General features: G+C 38.3%; 1 protein-coding gene across 6 annotated transcripts in view; it reads right to left on the bottom strand.

Annotated features, from left to right (window-relative positions):
- AKAP7 (A-kinase anchoring protein 7) overlaps positions 1-21,712 on the bottom strand; it is a 152,244-nt gene extending 130,532 nt beyond the window's left edge. For 4 of the 6 annotated variants that reach the window (XR_004380975.1, XM_032843513.1, XM_032843514.1 and 1 more), the window contains exons 1-2: positions 21,650-21,712; positions 13,695-13,826 (exon numbers count right to left, since the gene is read on the bottom strand). Coding sequence is in view for 5 of the 6 variants with exons in the window: in XM_032843513.1 (XP_032699404.1) it covers positions 13,695-13,826; positions 21,650-21,698 (181 nt within the window). In the remaining variant the exon portion in view is untranslated. Of the gene's footprint in view, positions 1-13,694; positions 13,827-19,607; positions 19,650-21,649 lie in introns of those variants that run through there. The other 2 variants (XM_032843515.1, XM_032843516.1) reach the window with 1 other exon arrangement.
- Between the last annotated feature and the right edge of the window lie 285 nt (positions 21,713-21,997).

The following is a 21,997-nucleotide window of genomic DNA, read 5'->3' as shown; positions in this document are numbered from 1 at the left end:
ATAACCTGGGTAATAAGTCTGACTATATCATTATGAGTTAGGGCAAAATTATCTGGTATATTTGTGCATCCACTTCACTACTATATTTCTGAACAATATATCTAATGATTAATATGGTTAAAATGATATATCCTCACAAACAGAACATGTATTTGAAGTATAAATTATCGACTTCCTATGTATATGCAAGCTTGTCACAACTTATAAATTATATTGCTAAGAAAAAGTTTGCTGCATTCTCATCTGTATCATGAGCATCATTTGAATTGCCTCATATGATGCCATTGGGTTTTATTTCCCATGCAATTCTTTAAATATGGAAAATGAAATCAATATGTTGTCAAGCTGCTTGTAATTTTAGACATCTAAGAAACAGTACTACATTCGATTGTAGTAACAAACTAAATCTACTAATTTTAAACAGAAGCCACAAAATATGCTAATAAAGTACCATATATATTTTAAACCCACGTCTGAATACATTTCTAGCCCACCTCCATCTGTTCTTAGTAAACCGGTACTCCAGAAATGGAAACCAATTTTAATAGTCTGGATCAGAGTTTGTGGGTTGGACTCCTGCCAACTCCCAACTTACTAGCTGTGAGATCATAGATTAGTCACATGAACTCTCTTTACTTCAGTTTCCTCCTCTATAATTTGAGAATAATGATAATAATAGGTACCTCAGAGGGTCATTTTTTGAGTGAGTTAATACATGCACACTCTTAGACGACTTCCTGGTACAAACTTAGCACCATCATTAGCTATTATAATTATAAGATATTACCCAAAGAGAAACAGAATTAGGGAGATAAATGTGTACCTGCTAACATCATTCAGAAGACTCCAAAAAGAAACCAAGATGAAATATAAACTATCCATTGTTTTTCATCATCCAGGCCACTTGTACTCTCCATTATTATGGACAATGAAGAACATTCTTGAGCAGTTTTTAAAAAACTGAAGAAAACACTGAAAAATATTTCTAAAGCAAAACAGCCATTTTTTAAAGATAAAATCACAGGCTAATTCTAAATAAGTTCCCAGTATCCTTCGTTTTATATCCCATTGTCCAAATCAGGACACAGGGTTAACCCCACCCAGCACTGGACTGGAATAGTGAGTTAGCAACCTAACCCTATGAGGGAAAAGTAATCTACGAAAGGAAAAGGATGGGGAACAGCTGTCGGCAAGGCAACTGGTACTGTCTTTCAATCCTGTAGAGGCAGCACTACATAGCGAAAAGAGCAATGACCCAAGGCATCTTTCCATCAAATCACTTCATTTCTCTATCTGAGAACTTAGAAAGTTTCCCAATCCTTAGAGAATAGTTTATTCTAGGTCTGAGGCATAAAGTATACCAGAAGAGTCTGGATCTTCAAAGACTTCCGGCACCATGTGAATCTGAAAGTCCCCTCACTGGCCAAAGACGGCACAATTTCAGCATCAAATAGAATAATAACTTCAGTGGTGTAAGAGACATCAACTATGCTTCAATCCTTCAGTTCATTGTAATACGCAAAGGAAAAGTGAAAGCCAAAATTCACAGGTCATCTTTGGATTGGTCTAAAGAACTATTATTTTACGAATTTGGCAATAAAAGAAAAAAAAAAAATCAAGCATTTATCCTGCCTTTCCTTATTAGCAAAGATGCATACAGGGAATCAAACAGTTAACAAAGGCAAAGTTCCGTTTTATAGAAATTTTCAGCTAAAAATGCAAAAAGACAGAGTTATAACATCACCATTTTGAAACCCTTAACAGAGCAATGGATCAGCCCAAACACTGTCAATGGATGATGCATTAAATAGAGAGCTGATGGGGAATTTTAATAATGGATACATCAAGTAACAAGAAGGGAAGCCACTGATAAATCTTAACATCACAAAAAGGCAAGACAACCAAACACCATATGCCTCCTGATGTCACACAATAGGAGATTCAAAGCATTTTTACAGCTCTCTTGCCAATATTCCAAAACTTAGCCGAGATTATTTAATCTACCAATTTACTTAACTATAAAGGACAGAGAAATACATTAAATGACCATAATATAGGTACATCTATACAGCCTGATTTCTTCAATAAACACACACATACACACAAAGGGAGATCTATAGATGGAAAAAAAAAAAACTGAAGAGATTTGTCAATCAAATATAATGCATAGGCTTTATTTCCTAATTCAAAAGAGTTTTTAAAAAATTATGTCACAGAGAAATGTGAATACTGAGAGCATATTTGATGACATTGGCATTTATTCTTATTTTCTGTCATGGGAAGGATATTTTGGATATGCTCTTTTTTAAAAAAGATCCCTTATCTTTTAAAGTCACATACTAAAGTATTTACAGATAAAATATATCTGGAATATACTTCAAAATAATCCAGTGAGGAAGAGTGACAAAGAGATGAGGTTCAGTCTACTATTCTACTTTTGAATAAGCTTGAAAGTTTCCATAATAAAATATTTTTTAAAAAACAAAAACAAAAACTAGGGGCAGGGGCAGGCGTGGGACGACAGTTAGATAATCTCTATCTAGAGTCTCTCCTAGCTAGTTTTCTGTCTTCTGTGATAAAGGCAGTAATTTAACACCTGTACCAATTAGGATATTTCATGGTGAAATTAGATTTAAAAAATGGTATCAGTTAGAAGAGCATGTGACTCCTGATCGCAGGGTCATGGGTTGAAGTCCCATGTTGGTTGCACAGATTACTCAAATAAATAAATAACCTGAAGAAGAGGAAGAGGAAGAAAAAGAAGAGTGTCCAAATTAGTAATACGGCTGATTTTATCACCTGTAGTTCATTTCAAAATTAATATAGTAGAAAAAGAATCTTGAACCTATAGTCTAATTTTTCTTTTTTCAAACTGCTAGTATCAACCCACTAGTGGGTTATGAAATCAACTTAGAATATCATCTAAAAGCACTTTTTAAAACCAGGAATGAGGGGCGCCTGGGTGGCTCAGTGGGTTAAGCGTCTGCTTTTGGCTCAGGTCATGATCTCAGGGTCCTGGAATAGAGCCCCACATCGGGATCTCTGCTCAGCTTCCGCCCTCTCTCTGCCTACTTGTGATCTCTATCTGTCAAATAAATAAATAAAATCTTTTTTTAAATAAATAAATAAATAAATAAAATAAAACACAAATGGAATGGAATGGAATAGGGTGGGGCAGAAGGGAATGAAATGGAATAAAATGGAGAACATAAGAGAATACCATGGAGTAGGATAGAATACAAGTAGTTTAGTCAGTACATTGCTAATGTCAGATATAAGTACCGTTCCATGAAGTTCAATGCAGTTCACATCTGCATACACATGTGTACTGGGTGGCGATTTAAAATATATCCTTAGTGTAAAATAAGACACTGAATCATTTCTGCTGTATTTTACTCAATATAAACAGACTTAAAAACATGGTATTTAAGAGACCACAAGGCTTTTAGCATTTTAAGTTGTTTTATACGTTATCTATTTAAAATTAAAATGTTCTTTCTGTAACAGCTTGTTTTTGCCATTTCAAACATTCCATAAGTCCATTTTACAGACATCTAGAGAAGGAAAATCAATCTTGGAAGATAATAGTTATAATTATATTAAAAACTCTTAACAATTCTCATACTGGGGCACTTGGGTGGCTCAGTCCTTTGAGCTCTGCCTTTGGCTCAGGTCATGATCCCAGGGTCCAGGGATTGAGCCCCTGGGGAGCCTGCCTCTCCTTCTGCTGCTCCGCCTGTTTATACTCTCAAATTAATTTATTTGTTAATTAATTTTAAAAAACAACTCTGGTATCATGAGAATGACATAGTGTAAAATCCCAATTCAAAATACAACCTCTTAAAAACAAACAAATCTCTTGGTAAAAATAAAGATGTAGAGGGATTTTCTAAATTCCCTTAGCTTTCTCTAATCTTATCCATAACTATTTAACTTTCTTTTCAATTGGATTAGCTAAAATTTTCTTTTGTGGGGTGCCTGGCTGGCTTAGTTGGTATAATTTGCTATTGTTTTTTTAATTTACTTTATATGAAAATAATAATAAGCAAAGTATTCATACAATTATCTATTTTACAAATAAAAGTATTAAAGATCAGTGATCACAAAAACAAAACAGAGAATGCTTTGGCCATGTGCCCTGGATCTTTCACTGGCTTAGAGCTCATAACCTCATCTCATAAATTTAGTTTATTACACTGTTAATTTTCATAATGATTTCAGTGACCATTTCAATGTGCTCTAATTAATCTGGTTTTGTCAATAAAGGCTACAATTTTCTGATCCACACATTTTTTTTTATCCAAAGCACATGTCGTTTTATGCAAATTATCCAATTTTTCCTTAAGTTTTATTCCTTCAAAAAAACTCACAAGAATGAATTATGGGAGAAATTAATTAGGTAGTCCATCTGTTATTGCGGGCTGATTGTTTTCATATTTCCTCTTAGCCAAAAGGCTGGGAACAAACTAGATTCTTTGTTTTGATAATCTTCTCTTTTTTTCTTGTTCTGTAAACAATCAAAATCTTTGAAGTAATCATTCTTAAAACTCCTGAATTTGTGACTTACAATATTACCTATCCATTATATATCATTATATTCCCTTATAGCAAATTACTAAAACTTTCTTTAAAAGTTTTACCTCCCTATTTTCTCTGAGGATTAAATGAGAAAATATAAAGCAGTCAGCAATATGCTGAAAGCATTCAATAATGTTATTATAAAATATTGCTCTCAAGATGAAAACTTGTTTAAGTATTCAATTTAGCAAGTACATTTAGGTAAAAAATTTGGGTAAGATTAATAGAAGTGTACATGTATTAAGTTGAATTCACTCAACTCCTGAAATAGCTATAATTATTATGCTAATTTTATAGACAATGAAATTGAGCTTAGACACTTGCTCAAAGGACACAATAAGAAAGTGAAGGAGCATGGTGCTGGGAAAACTAGACACCTACATGCAAAAGAATGAAATTGGACCACTTTCTCACACTATACACAAAAATAAACTCAATTGGACTAAAGGTAAGACCTGAAAACATAAAACTAAAAGAAAACACGGGCAGTAACCTCTTTGACACTGGATTTAGCAACATTTTTCTAGATGCCTCCTCAGGCAAGGGAATCAAAAGCAAAAATAAACCACTGGGATCACAGCAAAATAAAAAGCTTTCGTAGAGCAAAGGAAACCATCAACAAAGGAAAAAATCAACCCACTAAATGGAAGAAGATATCCGCAAATGATATATCCAGTAAGGGGTTAATACCCAAAATATACAATGAACAACTCAAGACCAACAACAACAAAAAAATTAAAACATGGGCAGAAGACCTGAAGTGACATTTTTCCAAAGACAAAGAGGTGGCCAACAGACATGAAAGGATGCTCATCATCACTATCAGGAAACTACACATCAAAACAACAATGAGATATCATCTCACACCTGTCAGAAGGGTTAGAATCAAAATGACAAAAAATAAGAAGTGTTGGCAAGGATGTGGAGAAAAAGGATCCCTCATGCACTGTTGGTAGGAATGTAGATTGGTGCAACCACTGTGTAAAAGAGTAGGGAGGCTCCTTAAAAATTTAAAAATAGAAATACCATTCAATCCACATGCAGAAGAATAAAGAGGGTTTATCTACTAGAGGGTGTTTATCCAAAGAAAATGAAAATACTAATTCAAAAATATATGCACCCCTATGTTTATAGCAGCATTCTTTACAATAGCAAAGATATGAAAACAACCCAAGTGTCCATGGATAGCTGAATGGATAAAAAAGATGTTTTATATATATATATAATATATATTACTATAAAAGATGTTTTATATATATATAATATATATTACTATTCATATAATACATAATATTATATGAATATTACTCAGCCCTATAAAAGAATGAGATCTTGTCATGTGCAACCACGTGGATGGACCTAGATGATATTATGCTAAGTGAAATAAGTCAGACAGAGAAAGACAAATGATTTTACTTACATGTATAATGTAAAAAAACAAACGAACAAAGAAACAAAGGGAAAACAGACTTAAATACAGAGAGCAAACTGATGCTTGCCAGAGGGGAGGGGAGGATTGGTGAAACAGATAAACGTGATTAGGATGTAAAAACTTCCAGTTATAAAATAAATAAGTCATGGAGTTGAAAAGTACAGCATAGGAAATAAAGTCAAAATATTATAATTATGTTGTATGGTAACAGATGGTGACTACATGATGAGCACAGAATAATATACAGAATTGTTCAGTCTGTATGTTGTACACATGAAAGTAATATAATGTTGTATGTTAATTATAGTTCCAAAAAAATTTTTTAAGTCTATTTATTTCTTTAAGTAAGCTCTACACCCAACCTGGAGCTTGAACTCACAACCCTGAGATCAAGGGTCATATGTTCTTCCAACTGATCCAGCCAGACGACCCCAAAAAAACCTTTTTAAGAGAAAGTGTAAAACCCTACCAGTCTGACCCCACAGCCGTAGCTATAACCACCACAGTTCAGCACTATTGGGAATAATGTTAGTGGACAGGATCAAAGAGGACTAAGTTTATCTAGCTCTCTATTTACTCAATCAGTGAAGCTTACATCTTTAAAAGCAAGTTTTTAAGCACATTTATAAACTCTAACTGTATTTTTTTCTTTTCCAGGTTTTTCTCTTTTTATGATATTTTATTTATTTATTTGCGAGAGAGAAAATGACAGAAAGAGAGCATGAGAGGGAAGAATTCAGAGAGAGAAGCATACTCCCTGCTGAGCAGGGAGCCGGATGTGGGACTCAATCTGGGGACTCCAGAATCATGACCTGAGCTGAAGGCAATTGCTTAACCAACTGAGCCACCCAGGCGCCCCCCATTTTTTTTCTTTTCAAATTTTTACTTATTTAACTCGTTAGTTAACACACAACGCAATTTGGTTTCCGGAATAGAATTCAGGAATTCATTACATACATAGAACATCCAGTGCTCATTGTAACAAGTACCCTCCTTAACATCCATCACCCATCTAGCCCATCCTCCACTCACCTCCCGTCATCAATCCTCAGTTTGTTCTCTATAGTTAAGAGTCTCTGGGAAGCCTGGGTGGCTCAGTCACTTAAGCGTCTGACTCAGTGTTAGCTCAGGTCCTGATCTCAGGGTCCTGGGATTGAGCCTCACTCGGGCTCCCTGCTCAGCTGCGAGTCTGCTAGTCCCTCTGCCCCTCCTCCTGCTTGTGTGCTCTCTCTCTCTGTCTCTCTCTCTCAAATAAATATTTTAAAAATTTGTCTCTTTTATGGTTTGCCTCCTTCTCTTTTTTCCTCTCCCATATGTTCATCTGTTTTGCTTCTTAAATTCCCCATATGAGTGGAATCATATTCGTCTTCCTTTTTTTAAGATTTTATTTATTCATTTGACAGAGAGAGACATAGTGAGAGAGGGAACACAAGCAGGGGAGTGGAGAAGGAGAAGCAGGGAGCTCAGTATTCATCTTTCTCTGACTTCTTTCGCTTAGCATAATACACTGTAGCTCCATCCACATCATTACAAATGGCAAGATTTCATTCCTTTTGATGGTTGAGTAATATTCCATTATGTATGTATGTGTATACATATTTATATGTATATATATACATGTGTATATATATATATGTATATACATATATATACATATCACATCTTCTTTATCCATTCCATTCCATAACCATTCATAAGATGATGGACATTTGGACTCTTCCCACAGTTTGGCTAATTGTATTTTTTTCATAAGAAAAATAAAAAATATTCATAAAATTTGAAAATTAGAGAAAGGAACAAAAATTACTCATAAACCCACTATATTAACACAACCACTATGAATTCTGGTGACAGGTCACATAAAGTATTTATGCAATTTTAAACAAACACCCATACTTTTTTCCCCCACTTTTTCACTTTGTATTTTATCCAAATATTTCTTGTAGGATAGTTTTCAGAAAAATTCTTTTCATAACGTGATTTAAGGCATTAGTCTAACTGGTTCACTCACTTGCTCATCTTGGACATGTGGGGTATTTTTCCCAGTATTTTTACTATTTTTTTTTAAAGATTTTATTTATTTATTTGACAGACAGATAACACAAGGAGGCAGAGAGGCAGGCAGAGAGAGAGGAGGAAGCAGGCTTCCCGCGGAGCAGAGAGCCCGATGTGGGGCTCAATACCAGGACCCTGGGATCATGACCTGAGCCGAAGACAGAGGCTTTAACCCAGCGAGCCACCCAAGTGCCCCTATTTTTACTACGTAAAAGACGCTGTGACACATATATTTATGAATAATTTTTTTTCTGGATGTAAGACTATGTTTTTACATTGGGAATCCCTGAATGGGTCTATCCCACATCTGAACATTGCTGGAAACCCCAACAAACTCCATTCTAAAAGGACTTAAAAAGTACATCATCACAAGCAATGTGGACATGACATTAAAATCACTGAGTTTTGTTTTGAAAAGATACTGACAATCTGATAAGTTACAATCGTATTTTAACGTGGATCCTTTAATACTTCTGAGGTTGGATAACTCTCCATATATTTATGTACTGACTGATTTTGATCTTCTACCTCCTTCACCCAGCACCAAGAGTACCTGCTACACAGCAGATACTCAGTACATGTATGTTGAATGAAGTAATGTATTCATTGGGCTTTTCCAAGTTTTTATTTGTTTTCCCGTGTGTGTATACACATGTGTTTAAAGGAAAAGATATAAAACCTTTGTATTGAGACAAATATTTGCCTTAAGCCCCTTCATAAAAATTTGGATTATGTTCTCCATGCTTCCCCAATCAGAGATGACATTGAATATAATTTACCTTTTATTTATTTGGCAGAGAGAGACACAGTGAGAGAGGGAACACAAGCAGGTGGAGTGGGGTAGGGAGAAGCAGGGTTCCTGCCGAGCAGGGACCCCAATGCGGGGCTTGATCCCAGGACCCTGAGATCATGACCTGAGCCGAAGGCAGAGGCTTAACCCACTGAGCCACCCAGGCGCCCTAATTTATCTTTCTTTAAGTTTGTTTTATTTTATTAGTAATCTTTACACCCAACAAAGGGATCAGACCCATGACCCTGAGATCAGAGTCACATGCTCTTCTAACTGAGCCAGCCAGGCACCCCCACTTTATCCTTTTTTAAAATCGATTCAGGAGGGGTACCTGGCTGGCTCAGTAGGTAGAGCATGCAACTCTTGATCTTGGGGGTCATGGATTCAAGCCCCATGTTGGGTATAGAGATTACTTACAAAAAAAAAAAAAAAAAAAGCAGGGGCGCCGGGGTGGTTCAGTTGGTTAAGCATTCAACTCTTGATTTCAAACCTCAAGTCATTATCTCAGGGTTGTGAGTATGAGTCCTGCAATAAGGACCACATTTAGCAGGAATCTGCTTGAGATGATCTCTCCCTTTCCCTCTGCCCCTCCCCCTACACATACATGTACACTCTCTCCCTCAAATAAATAAATCTTTAAAAAAAAAAAAGTTGAAACTGACTCTGGATAATCACTTATTATACCAGATATTGATATTCAATCTTCATTTGATACATTTTTGTATAAAAAAAAATCTTTCAGGGAAAGGTAGGTTTCAGTTGATATTTTAAAATACTTAAGAGTTAAAGTATTTTTTAAAATACAGCTTAATCGTATTAGCTAATAAATAAGTAAAAAAATAATAATCTTCCACATTTTTAAAATCTCCAATAATTACAAGGTTAGACTTCCATATGAGGTAAAATAAGAATTATAACTTTGATATAAGACCTGAATTCCAGGGGCTCCTGGGTGGCTCAGTGGGTTAAAGCCTCTGCTTTCAGCTCAGGTCATGATCCCAGGGTCCTGGGATCGAGCCCCACATCGGGCTCTCTGCTCAGCAGGAAACCTGCTTCCCTTCCTCTCTCTCTGTCTGTCTCTCTGCCTACTTGTGATCTCTGTCTGTCAAATAAATAAATAAAATTTTAAAAAGACCTGAATTCCACACATATGACTAAAAAAAAAATTACTCAAATATTTTATTTTCTATCTTGATTTAAACGTGGCATGATCATTATCAAGACTATGATTCTCTGGAGAGAACTGAGTCAATTAAACTAAAGTTCTCCACAGATTTATTCTCCATGGGAAGCACACTAAGCTATTCCCACCAGCAGGAGAATGACTCTTCATTGTAGACTCTCATTCAATGTTTAGAGGCAAGACTAACAGCAAATTTAAGCATTTCTCTGGATGACTGGCTGGGTTTCTAACCAATTGACCAATGCCCCTTCTACCTTGTGAAGAGAACAGACCCATCCAGGCCCAGGTCAACAACTCATTAACGTTACACTGTCCCCCAGAACATGTTCAACCTATTGAGCCAGAACATGTGGCTCAGGTTGTATGGCTTCTTCAACATTTCAAAGAGATTTCCTTTCATGCACGAATTTGGATATTTTATTTCCAATATGTCTATTTATATTCCAGTATATATAATTCTAATATAACATATTTAATTCAACATAATATCCTAATACATTTTATATTCTTTTTTTTTTTTTTTAAGGAGGCTCCATGCCCAGCATGGAGTCCAATGCAGGGCTTCAACTCCCAACCTTGATATCAAAACCTGAGCTAAGATTAAGAGTCAGATGCTTTACTGCATGAGCCAGCCAGGCACCCCAAATACATTTTATATTCTAACAAATAATTCTATAAAATAGTCTCTCCTCAAAAACAAAACTAACAAAAAATGCAAAGACCCATTTCAACCAGCCAGACCACCCCTAATCATGATGCAGCACCCACACTGAAGGTAACACAGTTGGCAACTAAGACACTCGGAACCAAGCATTTGGGGAGGAGTTTTCTTACTGGCAAGGCTTCTCCTTCCCACGACGTTCTTGTTAGCACGACTTTCCTCATCACTCTGCCAGCATTTCTATCAGCAAGAATTTCTTGGCAGTTAACTCACAATTTCCACCCACCAAAGGAAACTGAAAGAACCAAAGGCAACAACCAGCAACTTGAGAATTTTAAGGTTGTTGTCTACCACAGTCCAGTAAATTGATTAAATTTCCATGTTACTAAATGTAAGAAAAAGCCACATTAAGTCCATTCAGGCCACAAACCAGTTCTCCTGTGTTTTGGATACAAACACTATATCTCTCTTAAGTTTAAAGGTTGACAACAAAACTCCCAGCTTTTGGAGTGCCTGGGTGGCTCCATGGGTTAAGCCTCTGCCTTCAGCTCAGGTTATGATCTCAGGGTCCTGGGATGGAGCCCCGTGTCGGGCTCTCTGTTCAGCAGGGAACCTCTCTCTCCCTGCCTGCCTCTCTGCCTACTTGTGCTCTCTCTCTCCGTCAAATAAATAAATAAAACCCTTAACAATAAAAATCCTTTAAAAAAAAAAAAAAAACTTCTAGTTTCTGTGCATTTCTACAAAAATCTCATTTCACAAAAACTAGTTAGCAGTTTCTAGTTGGCAAAAAATTTTAGTATTTGTTTCTCGTGTTTTAATAAATGTTATTGTAAAAATGAGCCAGAACAAGTTGTCCCCAAATAACTAAGAGATATATTTCAAAGCTTTTGTAAATAGCATTTGTGCATTGTTTTACATTTTAATTGCCCTCTTACACACATTACCTCCTCTCATCTGAGGTAAACAGGAGAAACAGGAAGAACTTACCCACAGGTTCACAGTTGAAAAGCCCAACTCATAGAGTTTAAGTTTCCAAGGTTACACGAGAAAATTAAATAACCAAAACTCAGAACACAAGTTTTCTGTTTCTCTCATACCGCACTGACTATAAGTTGGAGCTTGGAATCTGAAATCTATCTTCCCACAAAAATAATATTGTACATCGTTGTTTGGAGTCTAGACTAATCCACAAAGACTGAACTACTGGGGCACCTGGGTGGCTCAGTTAGTTAAGCGACTGTCTTTGGCTCAGGCCATGATCCTGGAATCCTAGGATCAGGTCCTGCATTGGGATCTTTGCTCAGCAGGGAGTCTGCTTCCCCCTCTGTCACTGCCCCCCCACGCTCTCGCTCTCACTCATTCTCTCAAATAAATAAATAAAATCTTAAAAAAAAAAAAAAAAGACTGAACTATGGAAAAGTAGTATACCATACAGCGAGAAATGGATTTGCGCAGACTGACCTGAGCCGGACTTACTCAGATAATATCTCTTTAGTAATAAATATAACCTATACTACAGAGAAAAGATCTTATTTGTATACATGGTTGGCCAATCTTCCCAATGCCCATCCTCTGAAGCAGCAGCGAGACCATTCAGAGCAGGAAAGGAGTACAGAACCACAAACACATCCACTTCCTTCTTCCTGGTTGTAGTAGCCATTGTTTGTCCTCACCAGAGGAGTTATAATACAGCAGCTTCGGAAACAGTATTTGCTCCCTGGAATTCTTGGGGTAGCCTGCTGTCAGTCCCAATTAGAAGCGGTCTATTCAAATAGATAAGCTCTGCATCAGGTATGTCAAGTTCCAAGTACCTAGGGCTGGCACGGTGAACAAGTTTACCGCTTGTTTCAGCCTAACTTAAGAGCGTTCCAATGAGAATGATTCAGATAGGAATGGGGCTCAGAGGTGGGAAGGGTTGATGGGAAAGGCCCATCATAGGCATGTAGTAAAATTCTTCTTTCTTTAGAAATTAGAGAAAGTAATGAAATCAGAAAGAAGTGATTGTGTTTGATAGATATATTCATGTGCTCAAAATAAAAGAATCTGTACTTTTTTCATCATTCCATAGAAAATACAGAGGATTAGTTAAGTATATGGACAGTTAATATAGAGGAAAGAACCTTGGAGAGTGCATACTTATCTGCCAGGCATTTACTCTTATCAAACCTCCAGGAAGGCTTTTAGGACACCCACCACCCCACATCCAGGCTAGATGCCTCTCTGATACATCCTCTCCCCATGGGAGCCCATAGCATCATGTACAGCCTTTTTCTCCCGAGATCATAGCTGTTCAAAGGACTAATGAATCAGAAATCACAGATTCTGTAAGCAATTCTTTCCTTTAAAAAAAAATAGATTTTTTTGAGAGAGAGCACATGCGTGCAAAGGGGGGGGAGGGGCAGATGGAGAGGGAGAGACAGAATCTCAAGCCGACTCCACCCTGAGAGCTGACCCAAAGGGGGGCTTGATCCCACAACCCTGAGATCATGACCTGAGCCAAAACCAGGAGTCTGACGCAATCGCGTAAATTTACCTAATTAATTTCTTGAGTCTCCTCTTTTTCTTAGAAATGAAGAGATAGAACTATTTTTTTTTTTTTCAAACGACCGCCAGGCTTTATTGTTCAAAATGCAAGCTAAACACTGAGAGTAAATGAGGACCCCAAAAAGATGGAGTCTAGATCCACGGAGGCAGGCGTGGGACCTGGAAGCCCAGCCAGCCCAGCCCCTTCTGCCACCTGGACTAGATGTTCCTTGTAAGACAGCACCCAACACTGGGGGAGACTGAACTAATTTCTTATGGCCCCTCCAGTTATAGAACCCAATCAAGATAAAACTTTTTTTAAATCATAGCAAGGTTCTTCCTAAGACTGCAAAGTAAGTGGCACAGAGGATACAGTCAGTAAACATTTGCAGAATACATTGGTGTTTTTCCCTGTTTTCTATTCACAAGTAACCTGGATAATAGGCACATCTGTCTCACTTTCAGTACTTACTTCCACAATCGTCTTTGATGTCTATAGTGGCAAATGGCATGTCTATCAGAGAATCCATAGCGTTAGCTTCAAATTCTTCTGACGTTTCCTTTTCTCTTGATACATTTTCATACTCACTGGAATTTATTCCTCCTTAATCAAAAAGAAAAATACATTATTTAATTTTAAAAATTATATCCTAAACTAAAACAAGTCAACTGAATTCAATATAAATTAACATCTGTTGAGAAATGATACTTCTATTCAAATATATTATAAAGCTATATAAACATTATTTATACCATATTCTATATTTTTATAATGCACTTTTATGTTAAACAGCTTTAATAATTTTCTGAAACACAGTATTCAACTTGGAATTAGATGAACATTGAGTTAATCAACGATCCCTAAGAATTTTTATAGCTATATTTTGTTAACTCTAAAACTATATTTTTTCCACATACTTTTTAAAAACAAATCAACAAAGTTTTGTCAATCTCCTTTACATTTTTAACAATATCACATATATGTTTTCATTTGTACAAGTTCTGACCTTTATTTTTTCAATAAAGACTTTTAAATTTCTTCTCTCCATTATTAATATTGGAAATTCATGGCTCTAAATATGCATGGTTCTAAATACGCTTTCCTAGAAAGTCAATGATTAAAAAGCAAAAGATTTTACAGTTTCCCTGACAGCCCTCCTAAGGACGTTTGCTAATATTAAAGCCATATTTCAAATTTGGCCTTTGTTTTCTAGTTACAGGTGGAACAGTCACATACCTTGGGTGGAGGTTAAGGGAACAAGGGTGTCTGTTTAAACTGATAAAATTAATTACTAAATGTATCAGTAGGTGGTCGTCCCAGTACCATTAGTTTCCATGCTTTTATTGACAGAACATAATTGTTGTCTAAACTAGGAGAGAACAAAATCTTGGGATAATTGTATAATTTTTATTCTATGTATTTACTAAGACCAATTTACCATTAAAGATATTAATGAAGTCATAAAATTCCTTCTGTTGTAACCCTCTATTTTCAAACATAATACCTAAAAATCACATTCCATTAAGAATATGGCTTACAACATACAACATAGTAACTATCATGAAAGGTAAGAGTTAACATGTATATCAAAAAACCTAAATTTTTATTGCCTTTTGAATGATCTCAACTATTCTCACGCACACACACGCACACACACACACACACATACATTTTCTAGATAAAAGCAAGAAAAAAACAACAAAAAATTTATATATCAATTAGTCATGTTCCATACCAAAACAAACCAAAAAAGTAACAGTACATTCTTAATAATGATACTATTTATTTATCAAGTATGAGTGCCTGGCACATAAGTGTTCAACAAATACTAGTTTACTATAAGCCTAATCACAGAATTACAACTATTTGAAATATGTGAGAATAAGTAAATGTTTCTATTTTTATGTTTGCACTGAAAAATATAAATGCAGTTTACACCTAAACAAAAATTTTAATACATCAATATGTATCTTGTACTGTCAGGCATTTGTAGTTATTCATAAAGAATCAACACTGACCTTTATGACCATTCGAAGCTTACACCTTTATGAAGCTTACATTTGAAAAGGGAGCAACAAAGAGTATTTAGCCAGTTAAATATGCACAAAGCTGAATGAAAATCAGAACAAAATAAAATAAACCCAACTTGTTTTTCTCTATTATATTCTTAATCTAAGAACTTATTACTTATTACTAAGTGCTGAAGATTTAATGCACAGCATGGTTACTGTAATTAATACTGTACTATACACCTGAAACGTGCTGAGAAAGTAGACCTTAAGCATTCTCACCGAAAAAAAAAAAAAAAAAAGTAACTGTGAGGTGATGGATGTTAATTAACTGCGATAATCATCTCACAACATATACTTATATAAAATCAGCACACTGATAATTTAAACATATACAATTTTATTTGTCAATTGCATCTCAATAAAACTGGAGGGAAAAAAAGAACTCAGTGATACAAAACTGGCCCATTACCACTGACATTTCAATTGGAGCTCTAAAGTTCCTGTAGGAACATACTGGACTCTTGGCAATACATGGAATGGCCTGAGAGGCTGACTTCTGTGAAGGCAAAAGGGAGACCTGAATGGCATGATGAATTAAATTTTGTCATTTTTTAAATGAAAAAAAAAGTTATTAAAATACTTTTAGTTTATCTTGAGCTCCATTAACCCATAGTTAGAGAACAAGTGCTAGGTGGGTCACTCTGGTTGTGCCAAAAGCAGAATCAATGAAGGGGCAATGGTCATTGGTGACAACAGTGGCATCAAGATAATGCTCCAAGGCAAGATGGCTGTTGTAGCAGAAAGGGTTTGGTGCCAGAAATGAGGCAGGTACATTAGTGTTGCGTGCTGCGCAACACCTCACCAACTGTGATCCCAGGCAATTCACATGAACTCTCCAGGCCCCACTCCCTATCTCCTCTCCTAGATGACATCGTTGTTCTAGCTGAAAAATTCTAAATCCTGGCTGCACTTTTGAACCATCTGGGGCTTTTTAAAACTACCAATGTCTGGGTCCCACTTAAAGTCAATCAAATTGGAATCTCTGGAGATCAGGGAGACTACTGGTATTTTCTTGAAGCCTCTCAGGGTGAGTCTAATGCACAAAGGAAGTCTGAAAATTATTGCTCCCAAAGATCCCCTTTCATGTCTTCCAGACCTTGATTCTTCACCAGACCAACAGATTATGTTAACAGTTGAGAATAATCAACTTAAATGTAAAAACTCAGATCGAATGTTTCTTGCAAGGGAAAACTTTCCTGATCCCCAGCTCAGGGCGAAGTGAGGTAATCCCATCTCCTTCCCAGGACCCAGTGCTTCCTCCAGTCACAGCACAAACACATGTTGCAGGTGTCCATTTGTCAGTCTTCTCCATCAGACACTAAGTTAAAGTGACCATATAACTTATGACCCAATCTGGGACACTTCTCAAGGGGAAAGTGGGCCTTTCATAATTACACCCCCACTGATAAGTATGGTCCCCTATTCTAAGCTCCTTAAGTGCCGCGTCTTATCTTCATTTGGTTCCTCAATGCCTAGTAGCGTTCAGCTCCCAGGTGGTGATCAATACATTTGCACTGAATAAGCACACATTTGAGAGTGGTTAATAATCACTCAAGTTACACTGCAGTACAGCTATCTTAATCCCAAGAAAAACTAATTCCTGGTGTTTTAAATGGCAGCTTCAGCACATCACAGATCCTCATGTTCACAGGATGATGAAGATAAGGTACTACTATTCCATTTGACATAAAAAGTTAAAAGTGAATTGTACTAGTACTTGCTCAGTATCATTCTCCCTCTTGTAAAATAAAGCATATATAAACTTTTGAATACAATGTTATGTCAAAATCAAGTTTAGAACTTGAAATACAAATTTTGTTCCATGAAACTACAGAATAATAGAAACAATTTTTATAGATATGAATTATTAACTCAGAAAAAAAGAGAATGCCACTTCAAAATAACTTTTCAAAAAATTGCTGGTCATTCTCCAGAGCAACGTTTCTCAACAGAGTTCAAATCTGGAAGCCTTCCTCCAGGTCTCTAAGCTCCAATGTTTGGGCAAAGGTGACAGACACAACTTAAAGACATCCATCGTAACTACACTTTCTTTCTATAGAAGCTGGAAGTATTTTGCTTTTGAAAAACTGCCTTAAAATAACTGACTCTTATATAAAGCATTTAAACCATAAAATGGTCATATTGAGTACTTAAAATGTGGCCTAACTGTAGTCAAAATAAAATTCTATCTTTTGCACAACTCCCAATAAAACAACAGCTAACACCTGAGCATGTAGTAACACTGGGCAGAGCTGGAAGCACTTTATAGATAATGATTCATTTAAACCATACAACCATGCTATCTGGGAGGTACTATTAACTTACTGATTTTACAGACTAGCCAATTAAGTAACTTGCCCAAGGTTATAGCTTGGGTTTGGGTTTGGGTTTGAAATTTGCATCCTGTCACTCTACTGTCGAAACTTCTTTTTCGAGCAACACACCCCACTGCCTCTCAACATATGTAGTTTATGAAGCATAAACTGAGGGAATCCTTTCAAAAAAAAAACACTGGCAATAGGTCAGGAGCTATGAAAATGTTCCTCTTACTAATATATCTGTATCTATCACATATGCTGACCTAGACTCACCACAGCTTTATTTAAAGTGGAACAACTTAAAGACCCAATAACAGGGAAATAAATAAAGCATACTCACTCTGATGACACCTACGAATAATGGCTATGAAGACTGTGGCAACCAAAAAAAGTTTATAACAAATGCTCACTTTTCAAAAAGCAAATACAATACTGCGTATCTTCTGTCATCACAGTTATATAGACAAAGCCTAAAGGATATCAATTATTTCTGAATGCTGATGTAGCTGAACTCGATATATTTGTATTTTTCCTCATTCTGCTATTCAAATATTTGAAACAGAATATTACTTTCATAAAAAGAATTAATGCATGCATTTAAAACATTATAAAAATGTACATTAAGTATACAGTCATATTCAAATACATATGCACTTCAGCAAATGACTTTATTAAAGACAGGCCAACAGACCAAAAAAAAAAAAAAAAGGACAGTTAGTTTTGCCTTTTGTCACATAAAAAGCAAACTTCCTATTTGGATAACAATTGTGACTTAAGCAAGACTCTTCTGTTCACTCTAGTAGGTATATCTGGTAGGTGTATTCTCCAAGAACCAATGGAAAGGGTCACTACCACCCATGCTAGTGCGGGCTTAGCCACTGAAAACAGTAGCATCTCACATCTAGGTTAAGTGTTGAGTTCTGTGGTAATCAACAAGTCAGCTTTGGTTTCCTCTTCGTAAAAACAGAACAAAAAATACAATCCACTACTAGAAAGAAATGGACAAAGTAAGTTAATACTGGGTGAAAAGCGACATAGGAAGGCAGTAAACTCCAAAAACATCTTAAAGTTTGCCAACCAAGTATGAATAGGGAAAAAGACCCAGATAATGCTACCAGTAGCCTGAACTCAAGGCCACACACGAAGCACAGAGCCAGGATGTGGGTCTCCTTTCTCCCCGATAATTCCCCACCCACTCCCTACGCCCTCCCCACCCACCCACAAGTCTTAATCATTCGTTCCCATAATGATTGTACACATATTTCTATTCGTTAGCGGCTATCGTGTAATACATATCAACATTTTTTAGGCTCTCTTTGTATGAATTTATATTGCAAAAAGTCTCGCAGATGAGCGTCTTTTCCCTAATTGGTTTTTTGGTCCATTTCACCCCAAGCCTAACCCCTCACTAGCTCTACCCACATAGCTCCGTTCACAGTAATGCTGACCTAAGCTGGAAATGAATTATGGGCCGTCCTACAGATTTGGCGCCAGTTTAAAAGAGGTCATTTCCACACCTAGAATAAAATCCTAAATGAAACAGCGCGGTGGTTCAGATCTTTAAGGTCTGGGGCAGACCATGAAAACCGAGATTTTTCTGGGTTTCGTTGACCACACAAACACCATGGTGGGGGGGCCTTGAAACTAGAAGTGAAGGTCACAAGATCAGAAAGGGGGAAACAAAAGTGAAACTTGGGGCAGGTCTGCATCCCTCGCCTCCCGCCACACCAAAAGCGCGCGCGCCGGAACGCTGGGCTCCGGGCAGCCCCTAGCACGCCGCAATGCGAGGGGTTCCTCGGCGCGGCCCCGAGTCCCGCCGGCACAGACGGAGAGGACACCCCGAGCGCGCCGGGCGTGAGGTCGTGCTCCCGGCGCTGGGGAGACGCCGGCGGGAAGGCGAGGCCCGGCCCTCCCCGAGGCCGAGCGCTGAGCGGGGAGGCCCAGGGCCCCTGCTTCGGCCGCCCTACCCGGCCCGCTCGGCAGCCCGGGCTCACCGGCTCCGGGGCGCTCCATGGCGGCGGCACGAGCGGACGGCGCGTCTGGGCCGGCGGCGGCGGCGGCGGCGGTGGCCAGGTGCTGCTGCCGGAAGCCCGCCGCCAAGCGGAGGCGGACACCGGGGCGGGGCCGGAGGCGCGCGGGCGGTGCGCGGAGGCGGGGTGGGGGGCGGTGGCCGCGAGGGGCGACAGGGGCTCGGGCCCGGGCGAGCAGGCCGGCGGAGGCGCCGAGCCCCCAGAGCCGCAACACCCGGGGGAGCTGCATGGTCAGACCTGGCGCCCAGCGGTGGCGGAAGGGGCCGGCCTACTCGCGAGCGGTACCCGGATTGGGGCCTGCGACGCCAGCCCCGCGCGGGGAGGGCAGAGGGGACGCCGCGGAGAGCTGGGGACGCCTTTCTGCCTCTCGGCGCACGGTCCCTGGCCGGGCTCCCGAGCAAGAGGCCTCCCGCGGCCTTTGGCAGGCCTCAGTTATTTCCCGCCCCACGTTTGAAATGAGAGTGAGACTGGGACCTGCCTGCAAGCATCCACGGCCCGTGGTCTTCTAAGGATCCGTGTGTTGTGCAAAGAGCTTTCAAAACAGTTCTGACGAGAAAATATTTGGAAAGAGCGAGATGTACAAGAATGAGACCATGTCCATCTGTATAATTAGATGTCTTATTTTGTTGTTTTGTTGTTGTTGTTGTTGTTGTTTTTAAGATTTTATTTATTTGACAGAGAGATCACAGGCAGAGAGGCAGGCAGAGAAGGGGGGGAGCAGGCTCCCCGCTGAGCAGACAGCCCGATGTGGGGCTCGATCCCAACCCGAGCCAAGGCAGAGGCTTAACCCACTGAGCCACTCAGGCGCCCTGTTGTTTTTAAAATAAAAGTCAAATCGTGGCAGAGTCTCGAATTTTTAACAATGGTTTTATGCCGAGAAATGGAAACCAGCTAACTGGTCTTTGCAAATTAAAGCCCTGGTATGAGTAAAATGGGAGGGAAAGCAATTTACTTAATTTGGCAGGGGTGGGAGCGTGGGGGACTTGACCTTGCAACATAATTCTACTGGACTTTCAAGTGCAAAGAAGCCATGCGGTAAAAAAAATTGGGTGCACCCCTCAAATTAATGTAGCCTATTTCGTGAATACTGCTTGACTAATCTTGGCTGCATCCTAGAATAGGAATGGAAGGAAAGACGACCCTGGCACAACCACAACAGTTGACATAAAGACCATATACAGGAAGTAATAAAGCTTGTTACTCTGATTCTAAGATGATTCTAGCAAGTTGAGTATATGATTTGCGCACTCATAGCAAGTATGGACTGATTAGAGAGATACAACGGATTCCCCTAACATTCGCTGCCCTGAGGTTGTGCAGGTGAATAAGAGGTCTTTTTCTTAAGGAACTGGTTACCTAATAACTGAGAAACGATAGTATCTGCAATAAGTAACAAACTAAAAGCTAAAAAAGAAAAAAGAAAAAAAGGAAAGAAACCCACGCTTATATTGAAGGGAATGAGAATATGCCACCCCAAAATATGTCACTTGGACTTTAAGATTTGATGGGCCTGGGAACAATTGAGAAACAACAGTGAAAGAATTCTACCCTCCACCTTTATGCTGAAAGCAGGGCATAAATTTCACTTTGTGAAGGTGACATAAATTTCTGTTTGTAAAGATGAAAGATGTTCCCCTCTTTGGGAAGAGGTAGACGTCCTATAAGCAGAGAAGAGTAACTCATTCCGGCATAATGAACCTTACTAGGCAACCTTGATTTACCAGACATTTCCTAGTCACCACCTACCTGAAAGCAGAGACAAAGTCTTTAGTATTTCCAAGTGCAGAGAGGTTATTCAATGAATAGTTGTGGAATGAATGAAACTTCTACAGCATCAGATCTGTTCAAGTTCTCAGAATTGTCAAAAAAGAAAGCAACACCCAAATAAATTTAATTAAAAAAGAAACAGCATCATAAGCAATAATGTCCTAAAGCTTCATGTCTGAGGCAAAAAAACAGTTGACATGGACATTAACATGTGAATGTCAATTGCTAAATGAACCTACCTTCTCTTGCCAGAACTCCAGCTCCTAGTGAAATACCTCCAAAATACATCTGGGATTCTAAATGGTGTCTGACATCACTAGTGAATCTTCCAGGCTGCCATCCATCCCTTCGCCTCTCTCAGCCTCTCTGGTTCAGTCTCCTTTCCAGGAAGCCCTCGGTCCTCATGAGACATCAGCTGATTGGTGTTTCACCTGGCCACATGGATCGTCTCAGTCCTCAGGGTTACAATCTCTTCCAAATGAGAATACCAATTTTCCCCATGCTCTACAGTCTGCTTGGTGGTATCGAGAAAGAGACAGAGACAGAGAAAACAGACCCAAAATGGAGTCAGTTTTGCTAAGTGTCAT

Source organism: Lontra canadensis, unplaced genomic scaffold (genome assembly GCF_010015895.1).
Source record: "Lontra canadensis isolate GAN:19392208 unplaced genomic scaffold, GSC_riverotter_1.0 scaffold141, whole genome shotgun sequence".
NCBI classification, from domain to species: Eukaryota; Metazoa; Chordata; class Mammalia; order Carnivora; family Mustelidae; genus Lontra; species Lontra canadensis.
Note: the sequence above shows the minus strand (reverse complement) of the source record. Positions and strands in the feature narration are given on the sequence as shown.